Genomic DNA, 20,196 nt, shown 5'->3' with positions numbered 1-20,196 from the left:
GGAAGATCCCATGAGAGGGATCACTTCAAAATATTTGAAGTTGGCGGAGCTGAGGTGGTAGTGGGTGTGACTGAAGAAAAAAAAGGTAGGGGGAAAAAGTGACTGCTTATGAGAAGGAGCCCGGGAAGTCTGCTGGTGTTTTCCTCTAAAGTATTGTCATACTACTTTCTTTTCATGGTCAGGGTAGATGTCCTCTTGGGACAGAAGAGCTACATGGAGGTGAAACAAAACCTCACAAGAGTGCTGGTGAGTTCCTATGATAGAGGCTGAATTCAGTGTGGTTAACACAGGAAGTCAAGTCCTTCCAACAGAAATGCTGTGGCAGCTAGAATGTTTTGAGTTCTTTACAATCTGTGCTGTGCAGTATTTTAAATGTTAGACATAAATGCGTTAAATCCATATCACAAGTCTATAAAATATGAACGATAATTAATCCCTGCACAGATGGGGAAATAGGACTTTGCCTCTAGTTACAACAATTCAAACCCAAACAGTGTGGATCTTTGTGAAGAATGCCTCAGAAATTCTGCAGGACTGATAAGAAAGCAAGCATCTTTCTGGACTACAACAGATGAAGGCAGAGGCTGCTTAAAAAAAAGTAAAATCTAAACAGCAGTTTCTCCAAATCTCAAAAGCCAAACCTCAAACTTCAGCACTTCAGTTCTATTTAAAATCAGAACCTCTGAGGAAGCAATATACTAGGATCCCATCAAAAAAAAAAAAGAATGTCCATTCCAAAAAACTCTGAAATCAGTTGCTATCTCTGAGCTATTGACCTCAGAGGTCAGCCAACCCACAGAATTATGGCTGCCATTCTCCTTTTGTTTACCGTGCTAATGAAAGCGCCCAATTCAATGGTAGATGGCTCTGATTATTAGCAAATATATTTTTTATATTGTAAAAATGTATGTTGTCGCAGTGGATGCAGGTTGTTGGACTGAAATACCTATTATGCTTCTTGAGCCTTTTCTCCAGGCTAAACACTTTTGCCTAGTCTTCACAGCTTTATGCAGCCCTTAACATTCACCCCTTTCCCTTGACCTTTCCTACATGCCCTGGTTATGGCAACTTCCTTAGCCTTTGATCCTTCTTCTGTTGCCTCCATACTAATTCTTCAATGTGCTCCTACTACCAGCTGCAGGGGCTTTCACTACTTGGAGAGAGCAGATGGTTGGAGCATCCCTCTAATTCCTTTGTAGGAGGAGTATATCTTCCTGAACTAAGAATGAAATATCTCATCAAAATCTGGGACAAAGATAGCTCATGGCTATAATCCTAGGTACTCAGGAGATTGAGATCCAGACAATCAAGAATTGAAGCAACCCTGGCAGAAAAGTCTGTCAGAATCCATATCCACTTAGCCAGCAAAAAGATGGGTTGGAGTCATGCTTCAAGTAGTAGAAAACCAGCAAAGCAAACAAGCCCAACAAGCACCAAGCAGGTCCTGTGCTCAAACACTGCTATTAGCCAATTTGGAGCAAATGCCACCCATAGTCTGTTTTAGGTTGTTTTTTTTTTTGGGTCCGGTCGTGGGGCCTGAACTCTGGGCTTGGGCACTGTCCTTCAGCTCTTCAGCTCAAGGCTAGCGCTCTACCACTTGAGCCACAGTGCCACCTCCAGCTTTTTTCTTTTTGCTTATGTGGTGCTGAGGAATCGAACCCAGGGCCTCATGCATGCAAGGCAAGCACTCTACCACTGAGCCACCTTCCCAGCCCCATGTTTTAGGTTTAATTTGACTAACAATTCAGTTAATACTGCCCTAGAAAATTTCTCTGAATGGGGACAATTTTTACAAATAATAATATGTACTATTTATGCATAATAAAATAGTACTATTAGATTACAGTTAATTACCAAGTAGGAATGTGCTTCTACATTTGAAATAAAAACCAGAAAATTGTATTAGGTTGTCACATGAAGAGAATGCAAAGATGGGTCCATCTTGTCAATGGTGGGGCCCATCTAGCCTGAAGGCCAAAGAAATCACTTGGTACATGATAGGACAGACATATATGACTACGGTTAGCTGTTACTTCGTGTACTAATAAATTTGTTGGCCTGTGAATGTTGTTATACATATCCAAATGGCCCTTGTCAGAAAAAGGTTCCCCATCCAAGCTAGAGAAATAACAAATAAAATGGGAAGAATTTAAACACAAAAGGCCACATGTCAGTAAGACAGATTTTGCCTTATTTAGCTATCTTAGAAAAGACACTTAACCAATCAGATTACCTCACTCTACTATTGAGGGTCAGTTTCAAACCCAAAGACTCTTAAGAAATTATACGTTTTTGCCAAAGTTTTGAATCAGTTTGAGTAATTTGGGAGGGGAGTCCATGGGATTCTTTAAATACAAGATCATGTCATCTGCAAAGAGGGAGAGTTTACTTCATCTTTCCCAATTTGGATCCCCTTTATGTGCCAGGCGCTGGTGGCTCACACCTGTAATCCTAGCTACTTAGGAGGTTGAGATCTGAGGATCATGATTCAAAGCCAGCCTGGGTAGGAAAGTCTGTGAGGCTCTTCTCTCCAATAAACCACTGAAAAACCGGAAGTGGTGCTGTGGCTCAAGAGGTAGAGCGTTGGCCTTGAGCTGAAGAGCTCAGGGACAGTGCCCAAGCCCAGAGGTCAAGCCCCACGACCGACAAAAAAAAAAAAAAATTATATGTTTCTAGCAGCCCACTGTTCAGTTTTGAAAAACCTCCCTGAATTCCTTTCCATACTATTCTAAGCATAAAATATCACAATGTAAGTAGTTTATGAAGTTTTTCAAACCAAGATAGAACCAAAAAATTATTTTTTACTTTTGTGTCTTTGAGACATGCTCCAAATAACAGAAAAAAACATAGATCCAAGTTATTCTTGCAATTCATTTCTACTCATAAACTAGTTTCTAGGAACATATAGATATGACTAAAAGTTCTTAGTATATATATTTAAGTGGGTATTGTTTTGTCTGTTACTCTAATTGTATATTGTTTAGCTAAGAAGTTATCTTCAAAATGATTCTGTGGTGGCCTTTTTGTCATTCAGACTGAATTCTGCACCTTGGCACTTACCTGTTAAACTACCAAAGGTAAGCTTTCTGCGACCCACTTTCTCAACGAGCCAGACTCCTACTAGTGTGAAAATGAAATTGGTGAAAGCTGTAACTGAAGCCAACCATATTGCGAGTCTGTCATCTTCCACACCAGACATCTGTAGGATGGTGGCGCTGTAATACCTGCAAGGCAAAGAATGCGGTGGTTGTTATCTGTATGTATCAAAGGGACAAAAAGATAAGACCCCCTTAAACATACAAATCATGGTTAATAATGGACTACCAAACAAACTGTTTAAAGAAAAATACAGAAATCCTAGTCAAATATATTTACTTTCTGCTTTTTTTCTTAATCATCAGAAATACATTCATTTTATTTTGTATTATCTTCCAATAGTTGTACAAAAGGGCTTTCAATTCAACATGTTAATTTATTAGTATTGATAAATGTCACTCCTTCCATCATTCTACCTCCATCTCTCCCAACCCTACCTATCCCTTCAAGTTACCTGGCTCCATTTTGTTTTTTTGGGGGTCTGGTCGTGGGGCCTGAACTCTGGGCCTGGGTACTCTCCCTCAGCTCTTCAGCTCAAGGCTACGCTCTACGACTTGAGCCACAGCGCCACTTCCAGCTTTTTTCTTTTTGCTTATGTAGTGCTGAGGAATCAAACCCAGGGCCTCATGCATGCAAGGCAAACGCTCTATCACTGAGCCACCTTCCCAGCCCCCTGGCTCCATTTTCACATACGTACTTTGAATATTTTAATTGTATATGCCCACTGTCTATTTGTATGCCCCCCATTCCCTCCCTCTGACAACATATATTCCAGTTTTCTGGTATTCATTTTGTTAAACCGTTATTCAAAGCAACGATACCACTGGAATCCTCCCTCCAATATTTGTTAGTCAATTTGCTCAAGTCTATACATGTTTCTCTATATATTTATAATTTAGACCTAATTTCTATGTATGAGAGACAATATGTCTCTCTGAGTCCACAGGTCTCCAAACAATCCAACTTATAAACTCAATAAATGGGCAAAAGAGCTAAAGTCTTCTCAGAAGAATTAAAAAATGACCAGTAAATACATGAAGAAATTTTCAACATCCCTGGACACAAAGAAAATGCAAATCAAAACAACATTGACATTCCATCTAACTCCAGTGAGAATGGCCATCACCAAGAATACAAACCACAAGTGCAGGAGGTATGGGGTGGGGGGCGCGGGGAGGAACCCTATTTCACTGTTGGTGGAACTAAGTGCCACACTATAGAAAGCAGTTTGGGGATTCCTTAAAAAAAACCTAAAGATTCTTTAAAAACAAAACATTCCTCAAACAAAACTCTCTGATTTATTAATATCACTCCTGGACATTTATTCAAAAGATTACAAATTAGGATACAGTAAAGACACTTACACACCCATGTTCACTGTTGTATTATTCATCATAGCCAAGTTGTGGAAATAGCTAGATGCCATATAATTGATAAGAACAAGATAATGGTGTCTGTGTGTATGTATGTACATATATAGGAATTTTATTCATCCATCAGGAATATATGTCATTTGCAGATGAGACAGAGGGAACTTGAAAGAATTGTTTGTGTACTGTGTATAATACAAAAAGATCCCCAAATAAAGAGGATTGAGGACTGGAACCTTCCAATGCAAAACATATCTCACCTCTGGAGACAGAGACAGTTGGTATTTTTCACTAAAGCCATCAAGTCCCAAGTCTGTGGTATGAATAAGGAGTCATCATACGCTGTGAACTAATGTCCTTGGAAGAATAAAGTGACTAACTGATACTATTAGAAAACTCAATACAATGGTGGAAATGGAACAGATGAATAATCTCTTTAGAGTTGCACACCAGCCAGTTGCATCTACCTGTACTCTTAGACATTCAGGAGCCTGAGATCTAATGATCTCAGTTCAAATCCAGCTCAGGCAGAAAAGTCCAAAAGACTCAATCTCCAATTAATTTGCAAAAAGAGTCGGGCTGGATAATGGCTCAGGTGGTAAGAGTGCCAGCTGACCAAGAGTAAGGCCTTGATTTCAAATTGAAATAGAAAACCAAACAAAAACTCTCCAGAAAAGAGTCAGGATGTAGATCGCATTGTATAAGCACATTGGAAACAGACATTTGTACATAAGAATGGTTTTTACTCATCCAGCACATGCTGCAGAATCAGGCTCCACATTTTGTGCTAAATAGGTTCACTGGAGACTCAATCTTAAAGACCCTAAAGCCTGTTTGCAGATACACAATGTAAGAATTCCTGGCACAGTTAAGGATACACACAACACTTCTACTCTGGTGGATACATTAGTATCTTTGTTAGCTCATTGCTTTAAAGTTGACCTGAAAGAAAGCAAATGATACATGATATAGATGATAGTAACCAAATCTTAAAGGTTTGGCTTAGCCTAGAGTTCCATCCATTCTAAAGCTGGGTATTTCCACAGTTAAATATCTACTGTTTTCCCAGATATTTATCAATACTTTCATGTAGTTAAAAAACAAAATCTATTTTCAGTATGCTTATGTCTCATTGATTAATCAATGACTTGTTTACTACTTTTTAAATTCATGATGGATATCATGTAAAATATTAATGTCATGGATCCATTCATCTTGATAAAAAAGTGCTCCTTTATCTTAAAGCAGTAAACTAAATTTATAAATTACTATGCAGCATGAAGAATGTATTTGACAGACTAAATATCATACCATCTGTTTTGGGATTTTTTTTTTCTGATTGTATGGGGTTTGAATGCAGGGTACTTTTGGTAGGCAGGTATCTAACACGTAAGCTATGCCCCATCCCTATTTCAATTATTTTTCAGATAGGATCTCAGTTTTCTGCTCTGCTCTGGTCTCAAAATTTATTGTCCTATCTATGCCTCCCCCATCCAAGTTGGGATGACAGGCATCTATTACCATGTTCAGCTTCTCAACTGAAAAGCATTTCACTAACTTTTTGCCTGGGCAGGCTGTCAACCAGATCTTTTTCATCTCTGCTTCCTGAGTAGCTTGAATTAAAGGTGGGCACCACTACACTTGGCTAAGAATGAACTCTGATAACAATTGAAAAGAGAAATTCTCAGTGTAGTTACTGTAGTGTACTCCTATCCCAATAAAATTGTAAAATTTTGTAGTCAGAATATAAATTGATGATAAAAATTACGATAACAATCCATCCCATCTTAATTTTGCTTTACAATTTTCAAGTTCTGCTTATATTTTCATAAACATCTATCCAGAAAAGTTAAACTTACATGTAAACAGTAAGTAACATAAATATATACTCGAAAAAGGCAAAATAGAAACATTGAGAAAAAAATCCAAATATTTAAAGACAAAAAAGACTGGATACTTGCCATGTTACTGAATTTCAGAGTCTTCTCAATGTTTTATCTACAGGACCAGATATATTGCACAGAAGAAAAAAGAACCATGAAACCAGGTTCCAGTAGCTCATGTCTACAGTCCTAGCTACTCAGGCGGCTGAGATCTGAGGATCAAGGTTCAAAGCTAGTTCAGACAGAAGAGTCTGTGAGACTCTTTTATCCAATTAACCAGCAAAAATCCCAGATGGAGCTGTGGTTCAGGTGACTAAGCACCTAAAATAGTCAAGTGAGAATGTGAGGCTCTGAGGAAAGCCCCAGCACTAGTGTGCATGCACACAGGCACATGCACACACACACACACCTCTCAAGTAATTTTATATTTCTAAGTTGTGATACAATAAAATCATGAATTTCTAAGTGTGAGATAGACAATATGAAGGTAATTGTATCAAACTAAGTTGTTTGCATTTTATTCAAATAAAAAATTATGCAAGTATGAAATGTTATTTTATGAACACAAATGTTTTCAAGGCAGAGTATAGTCAAACACTATCTTGGGATAGGAAATGTGAATTCTAAAGACATGTCTTTGGTGAGTTATATTACATTTATTGAGTGCCTGCTATATAAGAAGCCATGAGTTACTAAGGGCTCATAAATGTTATTAGATGCTGCTGCCTTTGAGAGATTCACAGTTAAGTATTAAGAGAATGAAATGGAAATGAATCACTTTAGTATCGCATACTAAGAGATACAAGTTACTGTATGCTAATTAGATTTGACATTTGACATGGAAGGCTACTTGATTATAGTTTATGTTGAGTCCTGAAAGCCCACATGGGGTTGGCAGGAGCTAGAACAATCTGGAATAGTGGCAGAGGTGGATGATGTAACATAGACAAAGCATAAAAATCCGAAATAGCATGCTGGGCTCAGAAAACCCATAGATTTCACTGAACATAAGGTACATATGAAAGCAGAAGTGGGACCTGAGGCTGGAGCAGAGCTTCTGTGGTGGACGGGCTGTAGGGGAGGTGTTATAAACTTGGGCTTCATTTTGTCAGAGATAGAGTCATGAAATGAATTTTGGAGTCTAGTACCATGAAGAAATCTGTCCTAGAAAGAAGATGGCTATGATGACAAAGCTGAGTTGCTACATTCAAGGAAAACTGTACCAATACCAAATGTCTATCCAAGCCATTTCCATAGCAATAAGACAGCTGTGGCTTATCTGTGCATGGACAGTGAGCAAGAGTTGAAATTCACTGATGGGCTGGCAAGAGTTGTCACCCTCAATGAATCTTTTCCTGAGTGGTCTGAGTTTCAGGTTCATTTTGATTTCTCTGACACTGAGAACAGTATTCATCTTTCACTGCTACCATAACAAATCACCACAAACTTAGTGATCTAAAATAATCAGATTTAACTGAGTAATACCAGTTAAGAGACAGGAGAATCATCAGTTGGAGAGCAATGTTTCAAAACCAAAAGTGCTTGAGGGCATGGCACAAATGATAAGGTAGTTCCTAGTATGGATGAAGCCCTGGGTTAAAATACTAGTACTGCAAAACAAAGTAAAACAAAGCAAAACAAAAACAGCAACAACAATAACAAAAAGCCAATCAAACAAACAAAATACCCAGAGGTGGCAGTAGGGACATGTTCCTTTTCTGAAACTCAGCTGTTACAGTTTTCCTAAACTCCCAGGCTCCTGGCCCCTCATTTTTGTGCCTTCCATCTGATCTCTCCCTTTGCCCCCCTTTTTCTTCTATGTTTAAGGACACTCACTCTGAGTAATCAGCAGATGTGATTCAGTCTGTAACCTTAATTTTCCTTTGCCCAGTAATAGGGTATTCACAACTTCTACACATTAGGATGTGTATGTCTTCTTTGGGAGGGCAATTTTTCTGCTATCACAATAAAGGTTCCAGGAAGCAGTAAAATAAGCAAAAGGTCAAGAAGAAGATGAGTAATAAACGATAAGGCATCCACTTGAAAGGTAAACCATCCAGGAAAATTCATGGAATAACAGTATTTTCTTTCATAGGGCAAGGGAGGATTTATCAAATTCAGAATACTTCACAAACCTGATTTTTGAAAAGTCAGATCCTGAAGTAGAATAGACTTACATTATAGTTTAATATGGGTAAATTCCAATGTTTTTGTAAATTTAATCAGCCTACTTTTAGGGGATGAGCTGGGCTTAAATTGAGGACCTCCACTCTTGCTTAGCTTTTTCAATGAAGGGGTAGTCCTATACCACTTGAGTCATGCCTCTACTTCTGTTTTTTTGCTGTTCATTGGAGATAAGATTTGTTTGCTGGCTGGCTCTGAACTGTGCTCCTCAGATCTCAGCCTCTTTAGGAGCTAGGATGACAGGCATAAGCCATTAACACCCAGCTCAGTCAATTTTTTTCATGTATTTACAACCTTCTAGCCCTTTAATATAATTTTCAAGTGTTGGGAAAAGCCTAAGAAAACCTTTATATAGAACAACATGAACAACAAAAAGGCTTTCTTTCCCTGTTAGATTCAAAGCAGAAATGCATTCTCTCTTCAAGGTCATTTCACAATATGGATCAATGTTCTTTAATGATTCTCTGGGCAATTTTGGTCATCTATCCTCTGAGCAAAGTTGAAAGCCCCAGGACCAGGATATTCTCATGGAAAACCCATAGCTCTGTGCAGAGGCTAGAGAACAGAGAAAGTTGGGGTCATAGTTGAACATGCACTGCTTTCTTTGAAATGCTGTGGCACGTAGCTCCCAGCCCTGAATATAAAATAGTTCTAAAATCATGTGCACTTTGGAATGCGAATCTGCCCTAATGATCACTTTTGAAAAAGTAATGAAAAATACACTATGCACTCTAAATGCTTAGGGAATATATCCATTAAATTCATGCTTTGAACAATTTCCTGGGAATTTTTTAAAAGCTCTCTCCCTCTTTCATATCTTGAGGTCACAACTAGTCTTTTTTACTACTGCCAAAATTATGGAGGCAACAAGTAGATTTGCTATAACACATACTAAAGACTGGTGAGACAGACAGAAGATGATGATGATTATGGAAAACATCAGTGGGAGAAAGGGTGGTCAAATAAAGTCATAATACTCAATGTACACATATGAAAGTAGAACCAGATAACCTGAGGGGATGAGTAGGTGGTTGATGAGTGGTTGATGATGGGGAAGAATGATGACATTGATCAAGATGACATTCATCAAGGCACACTGTACTGAACTGAAACACTGGCATGAATTAAAACACTGGCATGAACTGAAACCCCTTTGTAAAACTACTTACAGGTATTTTTTTTAAGAGAGAAAACATTAGCTGCACAACCATTCCAAGTTAGCTCTAAATTTCCTGCCGACAGGAAGCAGAAAATGATATCTTTAACTGTCTTAAAAAAGAAAAGACAATGAGAACTTACAGGCATAGGCAGAAGCTTTTTGAAAAGAGTCCTAGAGGCACAGCAGATAGACTTGACAAATGAGATTACATCAAAATAAAAAATTCCTGCACAGCAAAGGACATAGTTACTAAACTAGAAAGACAACCAACAGACTGGGAGAAGATCTTTACCAGAAATACATCTGACAAAGGTCTAGTATCTAAAATATACAAGGAGCTCAAGAAGCTAACTCCCCATCACACCCCCAAGCTACTAAACCACTAAATGGACAAAGGAACTAAGGAATGACTTCTCAGGAGAGTTACCAATGGCAAAGAAGCAAATGAGGAAATGCTCATCATTCCTGGTCATAAAGGAAATGCAAATCAAAACAACTGTGAGATTCTATCTTACCCCAGTAATATTGGCCAACATTGTGAAATCAAAGAACAACAAATGCTGGCAGAGATTTGGGGAAATGGAACACTATTGCATTGTTTGTGGGAACGTAAGCTAGTATAACCACTCTGGATAGTAGTCTGGAGGTTCCTCAGAAAACTAAACATATATCTATCTTCCCTATGATCTAGCCATACCACTCTTGGGCATCTACCCAGAACATCATAAGACAAGCTACCTTAAAGACACTTGTACATCCATGTAAACTGCTGCACAATTCACAATGGTCAAGTTGTATAAATATCCCAGATATTCTGTAATGGGTGTGTACATCAAAAAATGCAGTACCTGTACACAATGAATTTTACACAGTCATTATAAAGAATAATACCATGTCATTTGCAGAGAAATGGATGGACCTAGAACAAGTCATGTCAGAGAGATAAACGATTCATATTTTCTCTCATATGTGAAAATTAGAACTAAAATACTCTGGGACAAGCAAATTATACAGGACTCTAGATACTCACATACAGTGAGACCAAAGGATGATATTCTTAGGGGAGAAATAATCTCTGTGCCTCTGATCATATATTGAAATAAATCGAGGAAATGGAAACAAAGGTTGGTTTTTTATTGCTTTTTTTTCTTTTTGTCATGTTTATCTGTCTTTGAGAGGGCAAGAAGGGGCACAGAAATGGAGGGACAAAGGATGAACAAGTGCAGCAGTGGTGTTTACTAGACACTATGTGGAAAATGAACTATACAACGTATAGGTAGGGACAGTGGAGACAAACTGGGAGTGAGGGAAGGGGTGACACTGTCCAAAAAGAAATGCACTCTTTACCTGACTTATATAACTGTAATAATTATTTATAATAACTAAAAATATGTACAAAAGATAAAGTTCCTAATCTTTCCACACCCAATATAAGAACGTTAAAAAAGGAGCTGGGAAGGTGGCTCAGTGGTAGAGCACTTGCCTTGCTTGCATGAGGCCCTGGGTTCGATTCCTCAGCACCACATAAGCAAAAAGAAAAAAGCCGGAAGTGGCGCTGTGGCTCAAGTGGTAGAGTGCTAGCCTTGAGCTGAAGAGCTGAGGGACAGCTCTCAGGTCCAGAGTTCAGGCCCCATGACTGGACCACCCCACCAAAAAAAAAGTAAAAAACAAAGTAGACTTTTGTAGTGACTGACCAATAAAGGACAGAAATATTCATCTGAGGAAAAAGAGAGAGGGGGGGAAGAGGGAGGGAGGGAGGGAGAAAGACGGCCTGGCCTGGCACTGGTGGTTTACATGGGTGGTGGTAATAATACTAGCTATTCAGGGGGCTGAGATTTGAGAAATGAGATTCAAAGCTAGCCTGGGCAGAAAAGTCCATGAGATTTTTTTTCCTTCCAATTAACCACCCCAAAAAGCCCTAAGTGGAGTTGTAGCTGAAGCTGTATAGTGCTAGACTTGAGCAAAATGGCTCAGAAACAGTGCCCAGACCCCAGAGTTCAAACCCCAGGAATAATAGAAAACAAACAAATAAATAAAATAGAAGACTTTTTTTTAATGGCATCAAACTCTAAAGATGATACTGTCATGAATAACAGGAACACAGAACACATTCTTCCTGTTGCTGATGGCCAGCATAAATGGTTCATGTGAATTCTGGAAACGGAGTCACATTTTGATTGGAATGATACAACAAAGTGAGGTCCTAACATTACTGCAGACAATCGTCTGTGAACCTGGCTTCCTCAACAGTCCTCGGGGTCAAGTTACATTGAACATCAATTACTAAGTGAGAAGGTTGGGTTTTAGGGAATAGCTGACAACTGTTAACCCAGAACAATTTCCATTGTCTGAGTTTTCTTGATTCTTTTATTAGTTCCTAGCATTATACATATAATTTATACCATATGCCACAGTATGTTGGCTACAGAATTAAAAATGCCACCCTAATAAAAGATTCTTTTCTCTGAATTATACTTTTCTGTTGAGAAAACATGGTAACTATGGAAAATTAGTAGCTTGAAGAGATTAATCAAAATACAACATTTTTAAAAAAGTAAAACTTTCAAGAACACTTTAATATATTTTGTACACTGAAAATATCTTTTCATACTATAAGATGGAATACATGAAGCCCCAAATAGAAATTAGGATTGCACATATATCAGAGTTGGTATCTGAGCTAACATGCCAGTGAACTGTATCAATTATTAAATTAACCAAAAACCATAGTAACCTTTAGAACACATAGTGGTTATTCACACCAAATATATTATAAACATTTAAAATATAAATGGTTTTTCTTGTCTTTTGTGAAGACCAATAAAAAAAGACCAAAAAAGACCAATAAAATTGCACTAGACAACTTCTGGAAGATGTCCACCCATCTCCACCCTCACCAGTCTGACCTCTCTCTGATCAAGTAACCATTACCCACAAGACAGTATACTGGAAATAAACTTTACAACTTTGGGTTGCAGGGGAGGAGTAAGAGAAGTGGTGGAGGGAAGGATAGTGGGAGAACAACAAAGGAGGAGGTAACAATGCTTCATAAGAAATGTACTCATTGCCTTAATCCTGTAACTGCAACCCCTCTGTACAGCATCTCTACAATAAAATAATTTTTAAAAAAAAGAAATCATTCCCTTCCTTTAGCTTAATACATCTGGAGACCACAGGGAAGAGCACTTACTGCTTTCAACAGTTCCAGCAGATTACTGATCTTCCTCTAAGTATCACTGACAACAATGAGAGAAGCTCTCTAATGTGCTCTTCAATTCATCCATTTGCCAGATTAGCCTATTCATTCTTTCCATAACATATACTTCCACTGGACACTGGACACTTGGGACTCAATCTGGCTCATTCCTCTAAGCTCATATCTCTTGAATGTTGAACTTCATGGATATCAAGTGAAGTGTGACTATTTCTAAACTTGTTTATACCTGTTACTGTAATTATGTAATTTAATCATGTGGTTCATTCATGAACCACACAGCATAAATGCAAAGGAGAGTTGTATTTCCAATGCTTTGAAAAGAGTCAATAACTGTAAACAACTGTACAGCATAATCCTAAGATATTACATGAGAAAATCTAAGTCTTGACAGATTCTGCCTTTAGATTTTCCCCCAAGTATCTTTCAGTTCTTATTCTATTTGAAAAGAAAACAATGTTGGATGTCACAGATGAATACATGAATTATGCAAAAAAGCAGCTAAGAAATTAAACAAGTAGATAAAGTATTTTTTGTCTGTGTGACAGTACTGAGGTTTGAATTTAGGGCCTAAGTGCTATCTCTTAGCTTTTTTGCTCAAGGCTAACACTTGAGTCACAGGCTCTACTTCTGGCTTTTTCATGGTTAATTGGAGATAAGAGTCACATGGATTTTCTGTTTGGTTTGGCTTTGAACTATAATCTTCAGATCTCTCCTGAGTAGTTAGGATTACAGGTATGAGCCACTGGCACCTGGCAAAAAAAAAACCACTCTCAAAATGAGAATAGAGGATTATGATCTTTCTATCTTAATAATTACAAACACTACATGCTTTTCTTTTACCATTTATTATCTCTTTCATTTCAGCTTGTATCCATCTAGTACCTCACTAAAGCAAACAGGAAGGGAAAAGATGACAGTCTGTTTGAAATTCTTCTCCAGCGCCTTACCCAGGTGATGGGAAAAGAGCAGGTCATGACATTTGTCCAGGAAAAACACTGTTCACACCACTGACTATCAAAAAGGATTAAAACAGTATTTAATATTAAGCCATGATGACCTCAAAGATTTGTAAGAAAATTTGCCAAACTTTTAATTCTGTATAAAAGCATCATTTTAGAACATGGTCACAAAAATGTGATTATGCAAAGATATGAGGTTTTATGCACATTATTTTAACTCAGTGGAATCACACACTGAGAGAACAGATGAAGAACATTCAGAAGGAAGTGGAAAAAAATAACAAAGAAGTCCATGGAGGGTAGAATCCTACCCAATAAAGATAATACAAATGAACATATATCAGACATGCTACTTTTAGGTGGTACAGTTTAGGCATATCTTTTCTTCATGTTTCCAGCTTTTCATAACAAGCACATAATAATGTTTTGTGTCAAATGTTAAAATATGTAGATTAGAATATGTCATATACTGTATATTCAGCCACCACTTGCCTCCAACTCTTAACTATATCTAATATAAATTTAAGTATAGTAAACATGATAGTGATCCTGAGAGACTTGCATATCTGTTTGTCTTCAGAGGGAAAAAAGACTTTTTTTGGTAGTACTGGAGTTTGAAGGCAGGAATTCATACTTGCTCACTCACAGCTGGTCCTCTACGACATGAACCATACCTCTAGCCTGTTTTTTTTTGCTGGTCATTTTGGAGAAGAAATTTACAGGCTTTTCTGCCCAGGTCATCATTTTCAAACTGCAATCCTCCAGCTGTCAGCCTCCTGAATAGTTAGGATTCTGAACATGAGCCACTTATGCTTTTCTTTGCAGAACTTCATATTTTGAGAAATATTAGATAACCCATGTTCTTTGCCACTTGGTGCCTAAAAATATGACAGTAATGATCTTAGCTGAACTGCTAAATTAAAAATACTTAGACATGATGGTCACAGAGCATTTTAGAAAGAAGTGATAATGACAAAGTGTCGTTATCAGATACAATTCAAATGGATTTATTTGGGCTATACTACACTGTGGCCACCATGGAAGACAGAGATTTTGTCCACCCTCAACCTCTCATTTGAGATGCTGATTTCATGTTAAGAAGTGGTACTGGAGGTCTGTGGCTCTTGCATGTAATCCTAGCTACTTATTTAGGGGGTTGAAATTCTTGGGATCATAGTTTTGAGGCCAACCTTGGCAGAAAAACATTCACTAGACCCTTTCTCTAATGAAGAGCCAAACACAGTGGTACACATCTGTTACCCTAGTTACACAACAAGCCTAATATAGGCATGTGCTGGGTCAAGAATTGAAAATAATAAGCAAAACTCAGGGCTGGCTTAGCAGTAAAAGTATCTGCTTAGAAAGTCTTAGGTCTTGAGTTCAAATCCTAGTACTACCAAATATACAGTTAAAAAAACAAAAATTCTATAACCAAATGAAAAAGGAAAGGCTTTGTGTCCTAGCATACCGATACTACAGCAAGTTTTGTTGTATAGAAATCACCTTCTGCTACTTTATTCTGTTTCTTACATCACTAACTTCAAAGTTTATTTGGTTTTATTACCTCTCTCTATATTTAACTAAGCTCTTTTAAACATCAACATAGGGAAGCAGGGAAGTGAATAAAGACTTTGAGTTAATATAGATAAATCTTATTTTTCCTTTTCCAAATATCAGGGAAAGAAAGCTGATCCATTTTTTAGTAGCAGAGGATCTAGCTGAGCCCTGGGGAAAGGAAAGGCTGACATACTGATGCATTATTAAAGAGTAGGCTGCTGGCTTGCTGTGGGAGTAGTGACAGTACCCTTTGATGTTCCAATGCAAAGTCCCCAAACTGCACTTGATCCACTTCTCACTCAGTATCAGCACATATTGCTCAATTATTGGCACAGGTGACAGAAAACAATACTAGATATGTTAGCCAATGAAGTGTGTAACCTGAAGAAAAACAGCCATCAACAGCTTTCACTGAGGGAGCCCTATGTGGAGAGCATTCACTTTAAATCTCAGACTTTAAAAACTCAGGAGAATTAGGCAAATGCTTTTGAGTTAAGCATTTTTTTCTTTTTAATTTCTTTTTAATTTTCTTTACATGGTCATACAGTTTTCAATTCAACAAGTCAGTTTATGAGTACAATGTATCTTGATCAGAGTGAAGTATTTTCTTATGCTTCAATTGACTCTATGGTCTTAGCTGTCTGTTTCTTTTATATACATAGAATTCATTTTAGAGTCAATTCATTTCCTATTCCTTAAGTTTATGATATGACACAAGTTATTTTTATTAGAAAACAAAGAATACAGGCAGAAGCAGAAGGACTAGCGAAGAGATAGAGACAAAAAACATCACCAGAAAAAACAATCTTCCCATCCAAATGCAGAAAAAAAAAACCCACTAAAAATAATGACTAACCCAATATTTACTGAATATCCTGAGTCCCTGAGACTTTCCCCTGGATAAGAGAAGAAATGGAGAAATAACATCTATAGTAGTATCTTACTGCACACCTATCAAATGCCAAGTTTTACATGTGTTCCAAATACCATTTAATCATTGCACATACCTAAAGGAAATGTAGATTTGGTAATAATACAATGCTAAGTCAAGTATGTATGTGTATATATATATATATATATATGCATGTGTGTACATGTGTGTGTGTGTATATATGCATGCATGCACACACCAGTACCTAGGCTTGAGCTTAGAGCCTGACATTCTCACTGTGTTCTTCTTTTTTTCTCATGGCTGGTACCATACCAACTGAGCCACATCTTCTGTCCAGATTTTCTCTAGTTACTTTGGAGATGGAATCTCACAGAGACTTTTCTGAATTGACTAGCTTCAAATTGAAATCCTTTAGGTCTCAACTTCAGAGTGGCTAGGATTATAGGCATGAACCACTGGTAGCAGGCACAATGCTAAGCTTTCTAGGACATAATTAACTCAAAACTGTATATTCCATTCTCATATAAAAAGGATCCTTAAAACCTTACTCATACTTTCTATTAAACTTCTACATGAAAGGATTTCCATTTTCTATGGTTGAAGGCTTCTGTCAAGCTCATCACTTGCTACTAAGTTGTGATTAACAGTGAATATAATCAAGGATAACAATCATAAAAGCAGTGAGTTAGAGACCTGTGGAAATGAGCTGATGAATGGGTGTCACTCTGTTACAGGGGAAAGCATAGGAGTGCATTAGTGCTCAGGGGGACAGGAGAACCAGTTAGTCCTTGAGGCTCAAAGCCAACTAAAACTCTTCTCCACTGGGAGTTTCAGGACCAGTGAAAATAAACCTTAAGAGCAGGGGAATTTAAATTTACAAATGGGCTGTAAAAAAACCCAGGCACTAATAGTAATACAAATCTGAATTATAAATACAAATCTGGTTTTAAATTGAACAATTACTGGGAATTAAATATAGAATTATATGTAATGGAATAAATAGCACAGTGCATTATTCAACTTACAGGGAAAAGCTGGCCATCGGTTTAACTAAAAGAAATAATGATACCCACAAGACAGTATTTTGGAAATGAACTTTACAACTTTGGGTGCTGGGGGTGGGGGAGGAGTAAGGGGGGTAGGAGAGGGAAAGGATAGTGGAAGAACAACAAGAGAAGAAGTAATAATGCTTGACAAGAAATGTACTCATTTCCTTACTCATGTAACTAACCCCTCTGTACAGTATCTTTACAATAAAATAAAATTTAAAAAAAGATGCAGTTAGGATCAATGAATGTAGAAGGTAGAATGTAGACGATTAGAGCATCATCATTACTGTATAGTATTATTTACGGACTACACTGTGGCAGCTCTTCTCCCACCTATTTCTATGTTCCATTAAATATGTAATATGTTAGTTTGCATGGACAATGAAAATTAGGGTTATAGATAGAATTAAGGTTGATGATCAGTTGATTTCCCTGAGATAGGAATACCATTTTGAATTATTTAGGTATCCCAGAGGTCTTACAAGCTTAAGAGCTAGGCAGAAGACAGATGGCACATTCCTATGAAGATGATGATCAGAGTGAGTGGAGTTGCAGACCTTCTACTCCTATCACTAGTATGAAGACAGGAACAAGGAGGCATGAGCCAAGCTTGGGCAGTGGGAGGCCTTCACTAGATAGAAAAGGCCAGGAACTAGATTTTCCCTTAATAGGGCAGAGTTTTCCTCACATACAGTAACAAGGATATTTTGTTACCTCTTACTGATTGTAGGAACTTTCTAAGTAATCGGTGTAAGAAACAGCTGGGATTACGAATCATTTGAATAATTTCTTCATACTTTATCATATTTTAATGATACACCTAAATTACTGAAAATGCCTCAAATATTTAAATGTGCTTTTGAGATTGAATTTTCAGATATATTATCTGTTGGGAAACCATTGCCAACTATTCCCCAGATGCTGCTGCTGCTTTTTTGATTGTTATTATAAAGGTGATGTACGGAGGGGTTACAGTTACATAAGTCAGGTAAAGAGTACATTTCTTTTTGGGAAACGTCATCCCTTCCCTCACTCGCTCCCAGTTTTTCCCTCCTTTCTCCACCCACAAGTTGTACATTTCACTTCCAATATAGTGTCTAATGAATACCACTGCTGCATTTGTTCACTCTTTGCCCTTCCATTTCTGTCCTGTTGTCATTTTCATCAGGATGCTACTCTCCAACAGTGCTTGTGATACCCACAAGCACGTGTTTGTGCTGCATGGGAGAGGAGTGGGAAGGCTTTTCCTTAATTTTCCACTGCACATTCCCAGTCTTACACAGAAGGGATAAAACTAGTCTTCAATTCTTGGCTCAAAAGTATCACTAGCTTAGGCCAAAGAAGATGGGAATTTTAACTTATTTTGAGAAAACATATGAACATCTCTAATTTGCTGCTCAACACTGTGGCTTCTTCAGTTAATGAACTATTTAGAGCCCTGAAAATATGTTGTTTTCAGAGTTCTGTAATAAAGACTAAACAGAAACTTGGAAATAATAGATATCATTTTCTGTAGGCCTATTATCGCTGCTAAGCCTGAAGGTAAGCATCATTATTTCAATTTTACATGTTAGAATCCTGCAGGCTGAAGAAGATTAGAGATTTGTAAAGGTTAGAGCTTGGGATGGGCTAAGATCATGGTTTATTCCCCCCCAGATCTTACTGTTGCTAAAATCTATACAGGCTCAACATTTATCCACAACCTTTTCTAGACATTTAGCTAATAACAGCTTTCTTCTTTACTATAAAATTATAGTGGTTGTAAGTGCTTTGATCCCTATTATAGCTATCTGTGGTTCAATATTTTTCAAATATTACAATTTGTAGATACTATAGAAGAAGAATTTTATCTTAGTAAGTTCCCCGAGTATGGGTTTGTTGGTAGGTCAAGTCTGTTAATTCATATATCAATTCTACTTCCCTAAGGACATGAGAACTATCATGTAATTCTGGCTTCAGAAGTCTGTAAATCACTGGGTGAAAAATTCTCATGCAATCCTAGCTACTCAGGAGGCTGAGATATGAGGAGCACAGCTCAAAGCCAATGTGGGCAGGAAAGGTCATGAGACTATTATCTCCAACTGACTGCCAATAATCCACAAATGAGGCTGTGGTAGAGTGGGAAGCTTGAGTGAAAAAGCTCAGGGATAATGTCCAGGCCCTGAGTTCAAGCCCCAGGATTGGTGCATACATGTGCATGTGTACATACATGCACGTACACACACCTACAAGTTTCCCAAGAACATGTGCTCTACATAGTGAGCATGCATCAGTTTACACTTGCACTGTCTGATAAAAGTGCTAAAAAGAACTGAGCTGAGAGAAAGCCATAGCCACATTCCTGTAATTAATAAGATTGTCAGTTAGCCTGTCAGCCTCATTAATCTACATGTCTTAGAACAGATTGGCAAGGCCACCTTCCTCACCGTTTCTACTTGTTCAGGTCCCAGTGATGGAGGAGATGATGTGGCATGTGTTTACTTCTCCCCAAGGAGACCCATGGAACAGTCTGTTCCAGCCACAGGACCACTGTGCCCCTACACTGCTTATGGTTTCATCATTTATCTGGGCAAGTGTTGAGGCTTAAAGAAAGTTTATTGAGAAGCATAGTACTTTGTCTAACTACAATCCTAATTTCTACTTTCATTGCTTTTTTTAACTGATAAATTGAATGATAAACTCATCCTTTGGACAGATTCTTACGAATCTATGACAGATCATAGAAAATAGTAAATAATATACATAACAGCCTGGGCAATTAATGAAGTTACTCAATTCTTTTATACCAAACAAAAATTATCATATTTGTCCTGAAGTGGTAACAGAAAAG

The 20,196-nt window shown here is 37.7% G+C and overlaps 1 protein-coding gene across 1 annotated transcript in view; it reads right to left on the bottom strand.

Annotated features, from left to right (window-relative positions):
* Positions 1-20,196, bottom strand: part of Slc2a13 (solute carrier family 2 (facilitated glucose transporter), member 13) — a 352,717-nt gene that overhangs the window by 99,461 nt on the left and 233,060 nt on the right. The window contains exon 7 of the mRNA XM_013033472.1: positions 3,061-3,224. Coding sequence (XP_012888926.1) covers positions 3,061-3,224 — 164 coding nt within the window. The remainder of the gene's footprint in view (positions 1-3,060; positions 3,225-20,196) is intronic.

This window comes from Dipodomys ordii, unplaced genomic scaffold, assembly GCF_000151885.1.
Source record: "Dipodomys ordii isolate 6190 unplaced genomic scaffold, Dord_2.0 Scaffold170, whole genome shotgun sequence".
NCBI lineage: Eukaryota > Metazoa > Chordata > Mammalia > Rodentia > Heteromyidae > Dipodomys > Dipodomys ordii.
Note: the sequence above shows the minus strand (reverse complement) of the source record. Positions and strands in the feature narration are given on the sequence as shown.